The sequence below is a fragment of the Suncus etruscus genome, chromosome 14 (assembly GCF_024139225.1).
Source record: "Suncus etruscus isolate mSunEtr1 chromosome 14, mSunEtr1.pri.cur, whole genome shotgun sequence".
In the NCBI taxonomy this organism is placed as follows: Eukaryota; Metazoa; Chordata; class Mammalia; order Eulipotyphla; family Soricidae; genus Suncus; species Suncus etruscus.
The window spans coordinates 80,060,759-80,080,988 of NC_064861.1; the positions used below are offsets into that span (position 1 = coordinate 80,060,759).

A 20,230-nucleotide genomic window follows, 5' to 3' on the forward strand; every position below is an offset into this window, starting at 1 on the left:
TCTGTGTTAAAAATAGTTACATAGCAAATTCAGGTTTAATCCCCAGAATCCATATATGGTCCCCAGAACCACTAGGAGCCATTCCTGTGTGGTGTCAGGAGTAAGTCCTGAGCACAGCTGTCTGTGGTCCAAAATCAAAGAAATAAATAAAATAGGGAGGGTGGGGTAGAGGAATAGCTCAAACTGTCCTGAGTTTGTCCTGTCTGGAGTTTAATCCCAGTCATCTCCTTTCTCCCTGCAGCACCATTGAGTGTGGCACTGATGAACTCCAGCACTATTGGGACCCAGCACCAAGCAGACAGACAGGCCTGCACTGCCTTATTGAATTATTGGAGAAGTGATCAAGGGACAGTGGAAGGACCTTCAAGAAGACTATTGCAATAATAGAGTTGCGTGCCCTTTAATCATCCCTCTGGTAAGCAGGTGTAGGAAGGTTGGAATCCACTGGATCTGTCGAATCGGTTACAAGGCCCTTGTGTGCACCAGTATGCAGGCCCAACACAATGGGCATGAATGAATGGTTGCAAACTCTGGCTTAGAGTAATGGTGTTTGTTGTAGAGGCGTCTCAGGATTTAGTCTATTAATGGAATGGACAGACACACTTTGCACTGGAGGGCTGAGAAGATTAGCCCAGGAGGACTCCAAGGAGTAGTAGTTGAATCAATAGTACCAAAGACCTCCGCGGGAGCAATGCCAAAAGATCCTGTTAAGAGGGGAAATATGGGGTCTGGCTTTAAGCACACATCACCCGTTGAGACATCCAACGGGGGAAAGATTTGCAGAATCCACAGAGCTGCATATCCTTTGGTCAATGCACAGCGCCCTTGAAAACTGCTGGGGAGACCACCTATTAGTGTTGAACAGAGTCCTGGCCAGAGAAGCAGGGAAGGGGAGAAAGACTCAGTGACAGACAGCTCAGTGTGAGATGCCATTCCCTTAACTGAGGGGGGTGGGACTATGGAAGGTAGATCTTTGTTTTATTTGGGGTTGGGAGGGGTGCAGTGGGCCACAGCCAAAAGTGAGGCTTGGGTGGGGATTCAAACCTAAGCCTGCAAAGCCTGCGCTCCATCCCGCCACGCTATCTTTTTAGGATCATCTTTTTCTTTCCTTTTAGGATCATAAAGGTGCTGAAGCAGGAGCTTGGAAGCCAGTGGGCGAGTTAACTTCCAGGGAAGAAAGATCCCTTGGAGGTGCGCAGAAAACAGCACGAATCTGGGGGGGGGGGGGGGGGTCCCGGAAGAGTAGCTAGGAAAACGAAGAGGCTCGTCTCCCAAACACGCCTCAGGAGCTGCGAGCGCCAGCGAGGTCAGAGCCGACTGAGGCCTCGCAGCGAGCGCCGCGGCGGGGCCACCCGCCGAGTCTCGCGAGAGTTGGGCCTCGCGCTCCCAGCATGCCCCGCGCTGCCGCCGCCGCCGCCGCCGCCGCTGCTGCTGCTGCTGCTGCCGCCGCCGCCGCCGCCGCCGCCGAGAGGGCGGGAGGCTGGGGGAGGGTAGCGGAGCCGGCGCCGCCGCCATGTTGGCTGTGAGGCGGCTGCTGTGAGGCGCCGGCGGAGCGAGCTTGCAGGCGCGGCGCGGCGACCACGCCGTGGGATCTCCGTATCTGCGAGCGGCCCGGAGCGGCGGCGGCGGCGGTGGCGGCGGCGCCATGAGCGGGGGCACCCCTTACATCGGCAGCAAGATCAGCCTCATCTCCAAGGCGGAGATCCGCTACGAGGGCATCCTCTACACCATCGACACCGAGAACTCCACAGTCGCCCTCGCCAAAGGTACGACGGGGGTCGGGGCCGAGGCCGTGGTGGGAAGAAGGGAGAGAGCAGAGCGGCCTGCGGCTCCCTCCCTTCGCGTCCCCGCCCGCCCGTCTGCCTGCTTCCTCCCCGTTCCGGTCTCAGCCGGTCGCGGCCGCCTCCGGGCGGCTTCCACCGGCTGCTCCTAGCGCTCTCCATCCGGGCACTTCTAGGACTGCGCCGGCCGGCTGGTCATCCGGGTACTTCCGAGACCCGGCCAGCCACCGGGCCACTTCCACCGTCGGGGTCTGCGCCTTCCTTTCATCCGGGCACTTCCAGAACCGGGCCAGTCATCCGGGTACTTCCACAACCAGTCCAAGCCAGCCCGGCGGGCAGGACGGCCTTCAAGCCCCAAAACACGGACGTCCAACTCGGAAATGCCTCATTTTCTGGCAGGGAGGCCTTTCTGGTCGCAAAAACAAAGCCCGAGCGAACCCCCCTTTCCCCCCCTTTCCCGAATGGGCTTGGCTGGCCCGGTGATGAGTTGGGGGCGCAGGCTCGGGGACTTCTCAGCAGCTTCCCCCCACCCCCGTTTTCTATTTTTTTATTTTCTCCCCCGCTTGGCGCCATTGATTCATTCCTCAGGTGATCTAAGGAGTCACGCGCCCCAACTTCGGGCGCTGCTCTCTGCCCTGCCCGGCCTGGTCCCGGGTGCCTCGTCCTTCGAGCACCCCGAAAGTGCGTGCCAGGCTCTATCTAAGAGGAGGCGATCCGGTTCCTGGGGAGCCCCGTGCGGGGTTGGGGGGTGCCCCAGGTTCGGGTCGGATCCAACGGGGTGGTGGGGTGGGCTCTCGGGCTCATCACGGCCCCCCCCCCCCCGGAATGGCCGACCATTCACAACGCTGTCTGGGCGTTTTGTCTGGGGTGCAGGCGGTTGGAGTTCCTTTGAGATTTTTAGAAGAAATCGGGGGTGGGGTGGGTGCGTCGATGACCGACACCCAGGGCCCGTCGCATCTCTTTTTCTTTTTGGGGGGGGAGGTTGGGTCACACCCGGCAGCGCTCAATTCGGGGTTCCTCCTGGCAGGCTCGGGCGACCCTAGGGATGCCGGGATTCGAACCGCCGCCCTTCTGCACGAAAGGCAAACGCCCTACCTCCACGCTCGCTCGCTCTCTGGCCCCTTCTCTTCTTTTCCCTTCGCCCCATTTTGAAAGCTCAGTCCCCCGTCGTCGTCCCCCCCAAGAATGCCAACCGTGAAAGCAGCCCACTCTCGAGTTGGTGACACTCTGGAGAGGGCAGAGGCTAAGGAAGGCCGTTTTCAGAGCTCGGCAAGGTAGTAGAGAGCTGTGAAATCCTTAGCGTGCTGGCTGGTCTGGTGGAAAGAAAATGCGCTACATCTGTAGCAAACAACAACAACAACAAAAATATATATATGTATACATATCAATCTGAACCGATACTTTGAATCTTTCACAGTATCCAATAATGTCTCTCTCTCTCTTTTTTTGGATGTTTCTGTTGTTAGTAGTCATCTTATTCCTTGGCTAGGGCGTGTTACATTATTTTGTTTTACTTTCCTTGAGGTCCCGCCCCTTTCTGGGTGTGTGGACCCACATGGCCTTCTCTGCTCAGGGCTTACTTTACTCACTCTTGGCTCTGTGTTCAGGGATCACTCCCGATGGGACTCGGGGTATTGGGGACTGAACCCTCCTCTGCCACATGCGTGCACGGCAAGCGGCTGTGCTCTCCTATTTTAAATAGAAATTAAAAGCTAGTGTTTTAGGTTGTTTTTTTTTTATGACTTTATGAAATTAAGATTCTTAACAATCTCCAGGCTGAACATAGTATTGCTCAGTCAAGTGGTTTGATACCTTTTTTAAAGAGCATTGTTTTGACCTAATCTGCATTTTTATTGGAACTTGTGTAGGTACTTCTATGTTGGCTCCGACTTCACTTCACGGTGCTCTTTCCGGGGTAGGGGACCCAGAACTATGGGGTGCTCAAGATTAATATCTGCGTGCAAAATGTGTACCCCAGCAAGCTCCCTCTCATTTTCTCGATCTCTCTCTTTTTTTTTTTTTTTTTTTTTGGTTTTTGGGCCACACCTGGCTATACGCTCAAAAATCACTTCTGACTTGGGGGATTATATGGGACGTGGGATCCAACCGACGTCTGTCCTAGGCTAGCGCGGGCAAGGCAGACGCCTTACAACTTGCGATACCGCTCTGGGGCCCCCCCCCCCCATTTTTGGACCATGCCCATCAGTGCTCAGAATCATTCCTGACAGGCTTGGAATTATATGGGATGCCAGGGTTGAACCAGTAGGCAACATCAAAGGCAAGCACCCTACCCACTGTACTATCTCTCTTGCCCATTGCCCTAGCTTGTTGACTTATCTCTCCTGCCCCAAATCCATACATTTCAAGATTTCTAAAATTTTAAGTGGTGGTTAAAAATCTAGGAATAAAAAACCCTTGAATATCACAGCCAGGCATGTGCAAAACCCTCCCCCTGCCCCATTGCTAACAAGGAAGGGAATTGGGATTGGAGAAATTTAAAAGACACTGAAATGAAAATCTCTATATATACATACCCTTTTGTGCAAGAATCTAGAAACATCTATATTTTAATGATTTACAATAAACATTTAGTCATTTATAGTAAATGTAGTTTAATTTGTATTCCAAATATAATTTGATCCCTTTGTCATCATTTGATAAATGTTTTATGAGTACAGCAATAAAGATTTTTATCTTTGAATTTTTCAACCATTGAAATTTTGTCATTTCGTACTTAACCCGCATAACCTTGTTCTTTATTCTCACATGATGCATTTTTTTCTTAAGTAGTATTAATAATGTTCAGTATTCAGGAATATCTCTGCAAAAACTAGAGTTATCAAATTGACATTTTACATAGCAATGTCTAAATTCAGGATACTTTATAATTGTCTGGTCAACACTAAGCACTTAATTCAAATTTCAGAAGTAAAAGTGGGTGTCTTAAAGTTGTTTTAGAATGTAAAATGCTGGAGAGAGAGCACAGAAGTTAAGGCACTTACCTTGGGGCTGGAGAGATAGCATGGAGGTAAGGCATTTGCCTTTCATGCAGAAGGTCATCAAACCCGGCGTCTGCCAGGAGCAACTTTTGAGCATGTAACCCCTGAGCACTGCCGGGTGTGACCCAAAAACCACAAAAAAAAAAAAGAAAAGAAAAGAAAAAAAAAAGGCACTTACCTTGCACTGGGTTCAGTCCCCTGAACCACATTCAGTTCTCTGAGCACCACTAGAACTAAGCCCTGAGCCCAGTGAATGTGGCTCCCAAAACAAATAAAAATTTCCCTTTCCTTGCTTTTGCTGCTGCTGTGATAACCAGGAGTGGTCCACAGTTGGTGGTTTTGTTTGCAGAGGCTGCATGCTTTGGTTGTGGTGCCAGCAGTCACCCTTGAGTGTGGTTCGGGGTTGTGCAGGAATCAACTCCAGGCCTCTAGCCTACAACTAGGCCTTCTGTCATTGATCTTTCCCCTTCTCCCTAAATGAAATCTTTTTCAAGAAAGAACCTGTAGCTATATTCCTAGTAGCTTCCCACATCTGCATCTTTCCATCATTACTACTCTCTTAGGCTAGAAAAAAATGTTATTTTAAGGAGTTGAAGAGAAAGTTTAGTGGTTAGAGTGATGCCTTAGATACAGCCAACCTGGTTTACTTCCTAGTACCACATTTTTCCCCAAGCACCTCCAGATCCCTGAGCACTGCTGGGAATGACCCAAAAACAGAAAACAAATTAAAAAATGTGTGTGTTATATATAATTTTGGCATTTGTAGGAGTGGCTTGGGTTTTATGGTGTTACAGTGTTTTTTGTTTGTTTTTAATCTTTGGGGGGGCCATGCCTTGGTTAGGCATTACTCCTGTCTTGGTATTCAGATAAATTCTTTCTCTTTTTCTTTTTTTTTTTTTTTTTTTTTTTTTTTTTTTGGTTTTTTTGGGTCACACCCGGCAGCTTACGGGTTACTCCTGGCTCCAGGCTCAGAAATCGCCCCTGGCAGGCTGGGGGGACCATATGGGACATCGGGATTTGAACCAATGACCTTCTGCATGAAAGGCAAACACCTTACCTCCATGCGATCTCTCCGACCCCTGGTAATCAAATAAATTCTGGTGGTATTGGGTTGTGGAGGGAAGGCCCTTTAGAAAATACTGGGCATTAAATCAGAATTTATTATTTGCAAGGTAGCATCTTAACTCCTGTACTACCTCTCTAAACCCCTTGGTTTTACTTTTTTGTTTGGTTTGGTTTGGTTTGGTTTTTTAGTTTCTCTTTTTATTTTCCACTTTTGGACACATCTCGCATGATCAGAGTTATTTCCTGCCCCTCACCCCTAGTGCTCAAGGGATCTTGAGCCATACCTCTAGCATGCACAGTATGTACCCAAGTCTGTTGAGCTATCTCTGTAACACTGATGTTTCCATTTCGGTTACTTACGTTTTTCTTTTTCTTTTATTTATTTATTTATTTATTTATTTATTGTATTTTTTCTTTGTTTTTGGGTCACATCCGGCAGCACTCAGGGGTTACTCCTGGCTCTACACTCAGAAATCGCTCCTGAAAGGCTCGGGGGACCATATGAGATGGCGGGATCCAAACCACTGTCCTTCTACATGCAAGGCAAATGCCTTGCCTACGTGCTAGCTCTCTGCCCCCCCCCCCCCGTTTCAGTTACTTACATTTTTATAACTAGATAAATAATAGTTTGAGTTTTTTTTGTTTTGTTTTGTTTTTTTTTTTGTTTTTGGGTCTCACCCGGCAGTGCTCAGGAGTTACTCCTGGCTCCATGCTCAGAAGTCGCTCCTGGCGAGCACGGGGGACCATATGGGACGCCGGGATTCGAACCGATGACCTTTTGCATGAGAGGCAAACGCCTTACCTCCATGCTATCTCTCCGGCCCCAAGTTTGAGTTTTTTTATTCACTTTATATTATGTATATATTTTGCTTTTAGCTTTTGTTGCATTATGTTGCAGCATCCCATTATGAATATAACTTCCTGCAGTTGATATTTAAATTGTTTACAATTTCTCGCTCTGATGAACTTTATGACTATGGTGTCTATAAGCATTTGTATTTAAGAGCACAAAATGCAGGGGCCGGGCGGTGGCGCTAAAGGTAAGGTGCCTGCCTTGCCTGCGCTAGCCTTGGACGGACGGCGGTTCGATCCCCCGGTGTCCCATATGGTCCCCCAAGCCAGGAGCAACTTCTGAGCACATAGCCAGGAGTAACCCCTGAGCGTTACCGGGTGTGGCCCAAAAAAAAAAAAAAAAAAAAAAAGAGCACAAAATGCAAATTTATGAAATTTTCTAAGAGCATTTCTAGAATTTGAATTGCAAGATCTTAGGAATACATCCTTGTTAGGGTAAAACGAAATTTTCCAAAGTAATTTTTCAGTTACTAACATTTGAGAGTTTTAGTTTCATATCCCTCACCAACAATTTTAGTATGAGATATTTTGATTCTGGCCAGTCTATTGAGTTTGTAGTTGTATGCATTTTTATTTTTTTTAGATTACTAAGGAGCTGAAAATTTCTCTTTTCTGTTTTGTTGAGCTACATATCTGATGATGCTCAGGAGTTACTCTTGGTATTGTAGGGAGGGGTACCATCTGGAATGCCAAGGATTTAACTTAGGTCAGCCACATTCAAGGCAAGTGCCCTACTGTCTGTACTCTGGTTCTACTTTCCCCTTTCTTGGTCATTTGCATTTCCTCTTTCATGAAATGCCACTGGTGGTACCCAGGGCTTACTCGGGACTCTGCACTCAGGGATCATTCTTGGCAGATTTGGGGAGACCAAATAGGATGCCAGGGATCAAACCCAGGTAAGGCAAGCACCCTACCCACTATTTGAGATCTTTTGCCTATTTTCCTGTTAAAATGCTTGCTTGTTTTTCTATTTAAGAGTTTTGGAATTCTGAATATGAGCTCTTTTTAAACATGGATATTGCAAAATGGCTTTTGCTATTTAGTGGGTTTTGGGGGAAGTGCGTTGGGCCTTAGCCACACCTGCAAGACCTGCCTAATTTCTGTACTGTCTTTCCAGCCCTGATTTCTTTTGGCAAACAGAAATTCTTTGTTTTAAGTTAGACAGAAGTGTGTATAGATCTTTACTTTTATGGCTTGTTTTCAGGAATTTTTTTCACTCCCTCAAGGTTATAGAGATACTTATCTTTCGAAACATAATGCTTTCTCTTTTCACATTTTGGTCTCTACTCACCTGATACTGATTTGCTTAGTGTGAAATATTTAAAATCTTAAATTTAGTATGGAATTGACTTGGTTTATATGGTTCAGACTATAATTTATGTTCTTTACTTGTATATAACTTATAATTTAAATCCGTGTGGAACTATAAAATACTCTTGAAATTTTGGACTAGTTACATTTGATGTGGTATATAATTAGGGAGACCATGTGGTCTGGTTAACCCTAGTGGAAAATTCTTGCTTGTGCCTGTTCTGGCAAAATTATTAAAACAACCCTTTTCTCTTGAAAAAAAATTCAGTTTAGGAATGGGGAAATAATTCAGAGGTATTGGAATATTGCATATTGGAACCCTAGACTAGTCACTGTTGGATGTGGTCAAAACCAAGAAAGAAAAAGACAGGAAAGATGTTCAGTTAATAAATTATATGTAGTTAGATTTAATCCCAGAGGACTCCTAAATGGATGATGCCCTTTTTGTCACATTTCACAGACTTCTAATAGTTTGATGAGATTTGATAATCTTCTGTAACCTAGCTTCTTCCCTTTTTTTGTTTGTTTGTGGGTTTTTTTGGTTTTTTGGGCCATATCCGCTTACTCGGGTTCTCCTGACTGCACTCAGAAATTGCTCCTGACTTGGGGGACCATATGGGACAACGGGGGATCAAACCGTCCTGGGTTCGTCCTGGGTCAACTGCATGCAAGACAAACACCCTACTGCTGCGGCACCACTCTGGTTTCTGTAGCAATGTGAGGGTAGAGGATGTAAAAGAAAGCTTTGCATTTATGATTATTTGTGTTTGGTTTACATGCTTATTCTATATACCTAGAGTTGCAGAAAACATCTTGAACAAAAGGGTTTTTGCATAAATGGAAAATGTTCAAGAAACCTGTATGTCAGAACATACTTCTGCAGCATACAAAGACCATGAAGCAGGTCTGTTAGATTGTAGCTTGCTTTTTGTAGCTCTTGAGTTTTTTCCTGGTATTGATCAAAACCTACATGTCTTTGCTTATCTACACATAATTATTGTCTTTTACACATTCCCCCCAACTCCCTCTAGAACCTGAGTTTCTAAGTAAATGAATGTTTAATTTATAATTGACTAAATGGAAATTATTCAACATGTTAACTTAATTTGTTGTTTGATTTTAGTTTGGTGCCCTTACTCAGTGCCCTACTCTCTGAACTCTTATCACCTTAACTTATTATTAAAATGGTTTAATATAATGACTTTACAAATGGTTGGTTTTGTCTTTAATGTTCTGGTGTTATTGTTGCCAATCTGATTCTGTCACTTTTCTCTGTGAGTTTTGTTCTCGGAGTTGAAATTTTACTGCACTGATAGGGTCATTGGGTGGGAGTAGTTGAGGTTCACTGTGAGTCTTGTTAATTTGAAGACTCAAAACTTTTTAACCAAATCAGTGTTTTCAACCTTTTTTCCCTCCCTCCCTTCTTTTCTCCCTTCCTCCTTCTCTCCCTCCTTCCCTCCTTCTTTTCTCCCTCCCTTCTTAAAGCTCTTTAACCATATCAGTGTATTCATTCACTGTCTACCTTGTTTCCCTCCCTCTCTCTTTCTCTTCCTTCCTGTTACTCCTGACTCTGTGTTCAGAAATTACTCCTAACTGGCTCAGGGGACCATGTGGGATGCCAAGTCTCATGCATTACAAACACTCTACCCACTGTACTATTGCTCCAGTCTTGTCTACCTTGTTTCTGTACCTCCTCTTCCTGCTTCTTTTTCTCCTTGTTCTTGAATCTGATTGGATGCAATTATTCTTTTTTTTTTGTTGGTTTTTGGTTTTTGGTTTTTGGGCCACACCCAGCGGTGCTCAGGGGTTACTCCTGGCTGTCTGCTCAGAAATAGCTCCTGGCAGGCACGGGGGACCATATGGGACACCAGGATTCGAACTAACCACCTTTGGTCCTGGATCGGCTGCTTGCAAGGCAAACGCCACTGTCCTATCTCTCTGGGCCCAAGGATGTATTTATTCTTATATTAAATATTTTTATCTATGTCTCAGCTTCATAATTGCGAGATTAATATATAAAACTAAACTGAGTACCCAAGTGAAAACAGCTTAAAGAGTCAAAATTAAGGGGTTGTAGTGATAGCACAGTGGGTAGGGCATTTGCCTTGCACGTGGCTGACCTGGATTTAATTCCCAGCATTGCATATGGTTCCCAAGCCTGCCAGGAGTAGTTTCTGAGCTCAGAGCCAGGAGTAACCCTTGAGTGCCATTGGATATGGCCCAAAAACAAAACAAAAAGTCAAGATTAAATTGAGCCTGCCTGCCTGTTAGATTTTCTTATTATTAAATCATACTATAACTCTGAGGCTCTTTTTTTTTTTTAATAAGGAAGTATTACCATTCTAAACTCAAACACATTCAATGTTTAGTATAATACATCAAAGGTATATCTTGTTCTTTACAATAAGTTCTCTGAAAACATTATAACATACACACAAAATTAAATATATCAGCATGATGCAACTATTCAGTACTGCATACAGTGCATTATTTATAAGACACCACAAGGACACAATTCTTATAAATTAACATGGATTCTTGTTTTCAGGTTTGTGCTATTTATACCTGTTAGTGATAGTGACCATCAACTTTTTTTAAGATTTGAGTCAGGGCCCGGAGAGATAGCACAGCGGCGTTTGCCTTGCAAGCAGCCGATCCAGGACCAAAGGTGGTTGGTTCGAATCCCGGTGTCCCATATGATCCCCCGTGCCTGCCAGGAGCTATTTCTGAGCAGACAGCCAGGAGTAACCCCTGAGCACCGCCAGGTGTGACCCAAAAACCAAAAAAAAAAGATTTGAGTCAAAGAAGCACTGTAAAAGCAATGTTAGTGTGGCAATTATCGTTTGCATGGGCCCACCAAAGTATGGGGGTCATGGAAAGGAAAAACTTTGGCCTAAGTACAAGGAGACCCTATCCCTGAAGTTTCCTGACAGAAGACCATTTCTAGGCTCCAGGCAAACCAGTTTGTCTAATCCCGGTCATTGTCTGCAGTGCCCACACAGTTATATCTTTCACAGTCTCTGTTGTTGATCTCACACCTCTGCATTAAAGGTCCTGGAATCTGTACATCCCACATTGAAGTCAGGATGGTGCGGAGCAGCATCTAATTTCATCTTACAATTAACGAGCAATGCAGAAAGCCCTGTCCAGTACGCAAGTCGTTGTTGTTGTTGTTTAAATCTTCTCAGTGTTAAGGGAAGACTCTTTTGAGTAAATCGATGTCAGAGCAGCAGTAGGGTCTTCCCTGGTAGAGGATTGCATGAGGCTCTTTTTTTTTAATAGACACAAATTATATAGGGCAAAGTAAATTTGAAAAGGAAGCAACAACAAAATTTTCTAGGCTAAAAAATTTTTATTTAACAAAATCAATAAAGCTGGACCCTAATAGATAGTATGCAATTTAATTTGAACCCAAATTTCTAAACGAAATTAGTCTAAAAAGATACAGTGAAAATTAGAAAAAATATGAAGTTATTAACAGTAAAGCTGGAGCTAAAAATAAAGACTAACCAGACTTTTTCAACAGAGATCAATTTCCAAGACCCTATGTGTATGTCATACAATTGGATAACTAATCTCTAATCCTGATACTCTGTGAAGTTCTGCAGAGACCTAGACACAGTTCAGAACAGAGGTGCTGGAGTCAAATAGAGCTGGGAGAAACTTGAACTTCTGCCTGGTGCTTGTTATTTAATAAGCTGTTCATGTAAGAGAATTACTTTCTATGACTGTGTGCTAGGTACTATATTAGGTTTTGGAAACAGAAGAAAACAATACAGAACATCTTAAGGACAGATTTTTTTAAGCTTTAGGCCCTAATAGATAAAGTCATAACCAAACCATTATGAAGAATATCTTGGAAAAGGTTTATGGTGTGCCATGCCCTGGAGGTTTTGCTCTCTGTCGAGAGGGCAAGTACACAAACAAGTACAAAGTCTGAAACAATAGCAGTACCCTTAAGGTGGAGATCTACCAGCTGGATTTAAATCTCAAGGACAGTTCCTGATATAGAAATGTGGTCTCTTGAATTGGAATGTTCTTCCCCTACTGTCCTTACATGACAGTTTTTGAGGAAATGCAACAGTTTGAAGAAGTAACCCCAAAAAGGGGAAGAACTAATGGCTCTGGAAGTCTTATGGGCAATGAAAATTTGTCAAAACAGGGCTCCTTCTTAACAATTCAGCCACACTTTTTAAAAAAGAAATTCATTTTGTCTTTTGAATATTAGCTGTCAGCTAACAAATCATGACCAATTTAGGGAACATTTTTAGCCTTTAACGTGACTTGCCAGTTCAGCTTTAGAACATGTATGCTGATAGCGTTATATAAAAGTTGATTGGGTAGAGGAAAGAGATTAACTGACAGTGAAATTAGATGAACTGGAGTTCAGGAAAGTATTGAAGAGATAGTATAAGGCATTTGCCTTGCATGCAGCCAACCCAAGTCTCATCTCCAGTACTACCAGGTATAATCTCAAAACAAAAATAAGATTTGGAGAATAGAAAATGTAGGTATTAGCAGGTTAGTGAGGAACAATCCTGAGAAATAGGAAAATGGGATGGCCTTTTTCAAATGGGCTCTAGAGGGCCCAGAGGAATACTACAGTAACTTAGAATTCTTGCCTTACCCCCTGGGGGCACAACTGTGCTGAGCAGAATTTCTGTCAGCTCCTTCCTGGCACCACAAATAACTTCCAGCTGCACACTACATCCCAATTGTTTACAAACACCATGAAAGGATACAAGTCCCAGTGGCCCCAGTGAGCACCACAACTAGAAAGATCTATAAGTGCTCCAAACCAAGAAGTACAACTCAAATTTGGGAAGCAACTTCTAAGCATTTATGAATGAGACCTTAAACAAAAAGTAAGCATTGCATTAATGTATAAATATCAGAGAAAAAGATACTTAGAGCAACATCTCCCCACTATTTATCTTTCCTGATATGATCGTTTTTATATACACTAGATTTGAACTTCTGTTTTTCTGTTTCACCATCCTGTTGATAACGAGTTATTGATATTTGCTGTAGTCGATTTCTTTTTATCCTGAGTAGGTTTATATAATTTAACTCAATTCCCATGATAATAAACTGCTTTCAGTAATTTTAGAAATAGCTTTCTTAGTAGCTTTTTCCACTGTGTAAGTTATTCATGAAATATTCATATTCAGCAATATGTAGGCCACTGGGTTAGATAACTGGGTGTTGTAAAGATGATTTAGATACAGACCTTTCTCCTGATGGTATAATGTGCTGTAATTTTTGAGATTTTTTTTCAGCTGAGAATATTAATGGTGGACTTGTGCAATCGTTAATTTGTGTCAACTGAATTGCAATACCCAGCTATTGTTGAGCATCCTGAATGCTTTTGGGAGGAATGAAATTAATATTTAAGCCAGTGGACTTTGAGTAAGCAAGTTACACTCTACAGCAGGAGTCTCAAACTCAATTTACCTGGGGGCCACAGGAGGCAAAGCCGGGGTGATCCTTGAGTGCAAAGTCAGTAGTAAGCCTTGAACCCAAACAACTAAAACAAAACAAAAAAGGAGAGATAGCATGGAGGTAAAGCGTTTGCCTTTCATGCAGGAGGTCATCGGTTCGAATCCCATCGTCCCATATGGTCCCCCGTGCCTGCCAGGTACAATTTCTGAGCGTGAAGTCAGGAATAACCCCTGAGCACTGCTGGGTGTGACCCAAAAACCACAAAAAAAAAAAAAAGATTGCTCTAGGGCAGGGCCACAAAATGTTGTACTGAGGGCCACAAACGGCCCGCAGGCCGCAAGTTTGAGACCCCTACTCTACAGTGTGCCTCAGAATCAGTTGAAGACCTTAATAGAACACTAATATCTGGACAAGGAAAAACTTCCAGGAAGAAACTGCAACTCTTTCCTAGATCTCTAGCCTCTGTAGACATTGGATTTTTACACACGTCAATTCTTTTAATAAATCAGGAAAAAGTGTAGGATGAGCCAGGCATCTCTAATGGTTCTCTTTCTTTGGAGAACCCTGAGGAATACTAGCCTGAAACTAACCTGAAATTGAGGATGGATTGAGTGTGACTAGGCCCTTTGGTTAGAAGCCTGTCAGCTTACTTTCTGTATTAATGAGTTTTAGCCTTAGTGTTACTGCATAAATCTTATTCTAGATTCCCATTTTCTTTAGCCTTAGTTTCCAAATTGACTTTGAGCATTTGTTGACTGATACCATCTTTCATTTATGAAATCATGTTTTGACATTCAACAGACTTGTGTTTTGCCTCCTTATCAATAGATATGAGAGCATAATTGTTGCAAAAGGTTAAGGAAAGGGCTGCCAGAGTGATAGTGCAGTGGGTAGGGCATGCCTTACAAGTGATCTGCCCAGGTTCAAGGCCCAACACCCCATATGGTCCCCAGAGTTTGCCAAGACTGATCCCCAAACACAGAGCCAGGAGTTGCTGAAACAAAACAAAAAATTAGTTAAGGCTTTGGATCAGAGATTGTACAGGTGCTTGCCTTAAAGCTAATTTGGTTCAATCCTGCCATCACTAGATTCCCCTAAGGAATCTTTAGCACCAGGTATGGGCCACTTTTACATGTACACAAACCCCCAAAGTAGGATTGCTTTGGGAAGCTGTTAATTACATTGCTTTGGTTATTTTACTTGGAAAGCACTGGTAATTTATAATGCAGATGTATTGGGAAGTTAAGTCAGCACAGCTTTTTTTCTTTTGTATTATGTACAGTGACTATTAATGTGATGTTTGAACTGACTTTGATCTGCAGGCTTTAGTCTGTGTGGTAGTGGACATGGTGTAGTAGCAATGCCAGGGATTGAACTCAGCTTCATACATGCAGACCTATTGGATATATCCCCAGACCTATTGGATTTTTCAGGTTAATGATTTTGCCAGGTAATTTGTCCTATTTTTTAAGATAATTATGGAATGCAGGGCCGGGGCAGTGGCACAAGCATTAAGGCTTCTGTCTTGCCCACGCTAGCGTAGGATGGATCGTGGACCGTGGTTTGATTCCCGGCGTCCCATGTGGTCCCCCAAGCCAGGAGCAATTTCTGAGTGCATAGACAGGAGTAACCCCGAGCATCACCCAAAAACAACCTGCTAATCTTTACTATTTATAGCCAGAAATATGGACTCATAGTCTTTACTACAAATATAATTTTTTTTTGGGTTTTTTTGTGTTTTTGGGCTACACCCAGTGACACTTGGGGTTACTCCTGGCTATGAGCTCAGAAATCGCTCCTGACTTGGGGGACCATGTGGAATGCCAGGGATCGAACCAAGGTCCGTCCTGGGTCAGACTTGTGTAAGGCAAATGCCCTACCACTGTGCTATCGCTCCGGCCCCATAATTATTTTTCTATTTCTCACTTTCTTTTAAACTTCAAAAAGATGTTTATAAACATTTTTAAAATACATTTTCTAATTTAGGGAATGAAAAAAACCTTGAATACTTATTAAAGCAATGTGACAACATAGTGGCATTTATAATATAGAGAACAATCACCCTTAGTTTCAACACTCACCTCTTTATTATCATTTTGTGTATTTTTTTCCAGACTGTATTTGGGAGCATATAGTTTATTGAAGTGAAATTTCTATAACATACAATTAACAATTATAAGTTGTGTGAGTCAGAGGCATTTAGAGTTGTACAAATGTTGTGAAACCACTGCCTCTTCTTAATATGAAAAAAAAGTTTTCATTGCTCTAGCATTCCCTTACCATTAAGCAGTCCTTCCTGTTTCTTCCTCCAGGACCCTGCCACGCACATACTACTTTCTGTTTTTATGACTTTTCCCAAAGGGAGCACATACTATGTGATATTTTATGTCTAATTTTTTTTTGGCTATCCATGCATTTTCTTTCTTTTAACACAGGTACAAAGTTGTATTGTGATTACAGTGAATTTTTCCCCAAAAAGTCTATCACCTGGGGTGACTTAAGTCTTTAGGTAGTTTTTAATTTCAGCAATGTTTTATAAATGTTATGTGTAAGTCTTGTACTTTCTTGGTTACATTTTTTTTCAGGGGGGTGGGGTCACACCTGGCCATGCTTAGGGGTTACTCCTGACTATGTGCTCTGGAATTACTCCTGGTAGGCTTGAGGACTTATATGGCATGCTGGAAATCAAACCCAGGTTGGCCACATGCAAGGCAGACAACCTGCCTTCTGTGCTATTACTCTATTTCTCTGGCCTAGTTATGTTTATTCTTAGAGAGCCTAGAGAGATTTCAATGGTAAAAAACAAGCATAGTATACATGAAGTACTGAGTTTTAGTCTCTTAACACTGCATGGTGGACTCTTGAGGGAGACACTCACAGTTCTTGATCACTAACTATCAGGAATAGTTGCTTGCCCGCAACCACAAGCTGGCCACATCTAATGCATCTTTCCTACATAATTTATTCGTATAGAGTTTCTTTGATGTTTTATTCTGGTGTATGCTTCAGGGACCATATGGGCAATCGCCCTACCCATTATACTGTTGGTCCTCTGTAATTTTCTTAAGGTTATTCAGTATCAAGGTAAAACTCTCCTTTTAAAATGTATTAGAAAATGTCCCCATCTGTTATTTGGAGAACTTGATTGTAAGTGATGCTAATTCTTTCATTTTCAATAGAATTTACCAGTAAAACCATCTTGCTCTAGAGTTTTATTTTGAAGTTTTAAATTTTGATTGTTTGTTCCAGATCTGATCTATTGAGATCTTTTTGTTTCTTTGAGTCAGTTTTGATAATGTACTTGCTTTCATTTCTGCTTATAGTTTTTTTTTATATCTTCTTACCCTTTTCCTTAAGGGGATTGCCATTTTTGTTGATCTTTTCAAAGAATTGTTGATTTTTTTTTCTCCTCTCTATTCTATTTTGTTCTAAGCATTGTTTTCATTTATTGGTTTTGTTTTGTTTTTGTTTTAAATTAGTTTACATATTTTTCTAGTTTCTTAAAGTACAAAGTTGATTTGACTTCGTTTTGTTACAATTAGAGTCATGAATTCCCTCTTGAAGATGACATTCCCCGAATCTTTTGTTTTGGTTTGGTTTGGTTTGGTTTTGGTTTTTGGGTCACACCTGGCAGTGCTCAGGGGTTACTCCTGGCTCTACGCTCAGAAATCACTCCTGGCTGGCTCGGGAGACCATATGGGATGCCAGATTCGAACCACCTTCTGTCCTAGATCAGCTGCGTGCCGGCAAACTCCCTATCACTGTGCTCTCTCTCTCCAACCCCATCCCTACATCTTATTAGTTTAATGTGTTGTACTTGCTTTTTCGTTTACCTCAAATTATTTAAATTTGATTTCTTTGAATTACTGGTTTCAGAGTATTTATAATTTCCATGTACTTGAGAATTTTCTACTTTGATTTTATTTCTAGGTTCATTTCATTGGGATATAGAGAAGGGGTTTATGAAATTCAATCTTAATTTATTGAATGGTTTTGCAGCTAGCCAATTCATTCTGTAGACTGTTCATGAACAATTGAGAATAATGTATACTTTGCTTTTGGGTGAGAATAATCTCTTTTTTTTTCCCCTTCCCGTCCCTCGAGAATAGTCTCTTAAATGTCTTTTCCTACACTGCTGAGGAAAGTAGGAAGACTAGAAAAATAGGCAGCCTCTGTGCTGGCTCCTCAGTGAAGTTCCAGGCAGCTCAAATCATACAACTCCAAGTTTTGAAGGACAAGGTTCTTATTGTCTACCTGGTACTTGCAAGCTGTGCCAGAAACACTGCCTCACTCCCTCTTGGCTTTCATGACACGGATAATTAAGAATAGGGGGGGGCGGGCGGTGGCGCTGGAGGTAAGGTGCCTGCCTTGCCTGCGCTAGCCTAGGACGGACCTCGGTTCGATCCCCCGGCGCCCCATATGGTCCCCCAAGAAGCCAGGAGCAACTTCTGAGCGCATAGCCAGGAGTAGCCCCTGAGCGTCACAGGGTGTGGCCCAAAAACCAAAAAAAAAAAAAAGAATAGGGGCAGCCAGTCCTATGTAGAACAGCAATTCACCAAAAGCTACCAGCCTTTTTGTTCATCAGATGTTCCCAAGGATGCTGCAGATGTTAAACTAGGTACTCATACTTCCAGAATGGTATATTCAGACTTGTGTGTCAGCTAGTTGTTTCACTGGAAGGACTTTCCTGGATCTTCTTACTCTACCGTATTTCATGATGTCACTTTAATATTTGGGGGTAGCGTTCTTATTGGGTCACACTTGGCAGTGCTCAGGGTTACTCCTAACTCTACTCATGGATCACCCAATGCGAGGCTCTGAGGGCCCTGTTTTGCTGTTTGCAAGGCAAGCACTCCATTCTCTAGCTCTTCCAGCTTCTAGTCTGTTGTTAGTTAACTGTCGTCTTTTGAAAATAACACTTATAATCTTGTACATGTTTAATAATGTTGAATGTATATTGAGCTTCTTATGTTATAGGTGCGAGACTATTTGGGAAGAAAGGTGGCCAGAATTATAGAGTTCTAAGAAATTGTATTAGATAAGTATGGATTTTGGGCCGGGAAGGTTTGGGTCATACCTAGGATCACTCCTGGTGGTGCTCAAAGAGCCATATACAGTGATAACACAAGGCATGAGCCTTCCTCACTGTGCCCTCTCTTCTGATTCCAAAATGTCTTATTTTTTTGAGCTCAGAATTCTTTAAAATGGATCTTTTATTTATTTTATTTTTTTTAGTATCTTTAAGCACCATGATAGCAAACATGTTTGTAGTTGGAATTCAGTTATAAAAAAAGAACACCCCCCCCTTGATCTCGGTGTAATCTTCCCACTACCAGTACCTCCCATTGCCCTCCCCCCTGCCTGTCTTTGAGACAGGCATTTTATTTCTCTCATCACTACCATTGTTGTGATAGTTTAATGTAGTTATTTCTCTAACTGCACTCACCACTCTTTGTGGTAAGCTTCATATTGTGGGCTGTCCTTCAAGCCCTCATTTCTATTATTTCTGGATATTACTAACAATACTCTTATTGTTCTTAACTCCCACAGATGAGTGAGACTATTCTGTGTCTATCTGACTTATTTCACTCAGCATAATAGTTTCCATGTCCATCCATGTGTAGAGGAAAGTTTCATACCTTTACTTTTCCTGGTGGCTACATAGTATTTCATTGTGTTTGTATATGTACCAAAGTTTCTTTAGCTACTCATCTGTTGTCAGGCGTCTAGGTTGTTTCCAGATTATGGCTATTGTAAATAGCACTGCAATGAATATTGGTGTGCAGAAGGCATAAAATGGACCCTTTAATTTTAGTACCACTTGATCATCAGCGCCCATTTCTTCCAAACTGATTTTTGATTTCCATTTTCCTTTTATTTTTCACAGTAATCAAAGGACAAATAACTAAAATGATGGGAAGGAAATGAATAACTCAATTGTATTGAATCATAGTAAACTTCCAGAGCTCTGCTGTATAATATTTTGCTTATAGTTAACAATCCTATACATTCTAATATGTTTAAGATACTAGCTCTCATAATCTTACTGCTTTGGGGGTGATACACAAAAGTAGTACCAGCTACATCTGGTAGAACCAGACTCACACACAAAGCAAACACTGCCACTGAGCTACATCCATCCATTTTAGTTTATTAAAAATGGAAATAAGAGGGGTTGGAGTAATAGCATAGCAGGAGAGTGTTTGTTTGCCTTAAAGCCAACCCAGGTTCAATTTCCAACATCCCATATGGTCGGTCCCCTTAGCACTGATGGTGTGGCCCAAAACCAAAAGAGAAAAAATTGAAATAAGGTTGGGGCCAGATAAATGGTACAGTGGGTAAAGTGCTTACTTATCTTGTACTTAGCTGATCTAGGTTCTATCCTCAGCACCACATATAATCCCCGTGCATAGCTATATACGTCCCCAAACCCAAGTTTTTGAAATAAGGTGCTGGAGAGATAGTATGTGCCTTGTACGTAACTGATCCTGGTTTGATCCCTGACATGACATTGATCTCCCAGGCACCACCAGGAGTGACCTCTCATTACAGAGTAAACCCTAAGCACTGTTGGGTATAGGACCAAACAATAACAAAAAAAAAAAAAAAAAAAAAGTCATGGATAACTGTGCAATGGGCATTTTAAGTGTAACCAAGTAGAGCTACAAGGAAACCTGGAATATGTGGCATCATAGACTATTTGCGTGGAACTATTATTTAAAAAGTGTTACAAAATAAAGATGCAAGCTAAGCCACTAAAATTCACAGCTATATTGGTCT

The 20,230-nt window shown here is 42.6% G+C and overlaps 1 protein-coding gene across 4 annotated transcripts in view; it reads left to right on the plus strand.

Moving 5' to 3' along the window:
* Window positions 1-1,593: 1,593 nt before the first annotated feature.
* Window positions 1,594-20,230, plus strand: part of LSM14A (LSM14A mRNA processing body assembly factor) — a 57,681-nt gene continuing 39,044 nt past the window's right edge. For all 4 annotated transcript variants that reach the window (XM_049786606.1, XM_049786608.1, XM_049786607.1 and 1 more), the window contains exon 1: window positions 1,594-1,766. In XM_049786606.1, coding sequence (XP_049642563.1) covers window positions 1,646-1,766 — 121 coding nt within the window. In that variant the 5' untranslated portion in view covers window positions 1,594-1,645. The remainder of the gene's footprint in view (window positions 1,767-20,230) is intronic.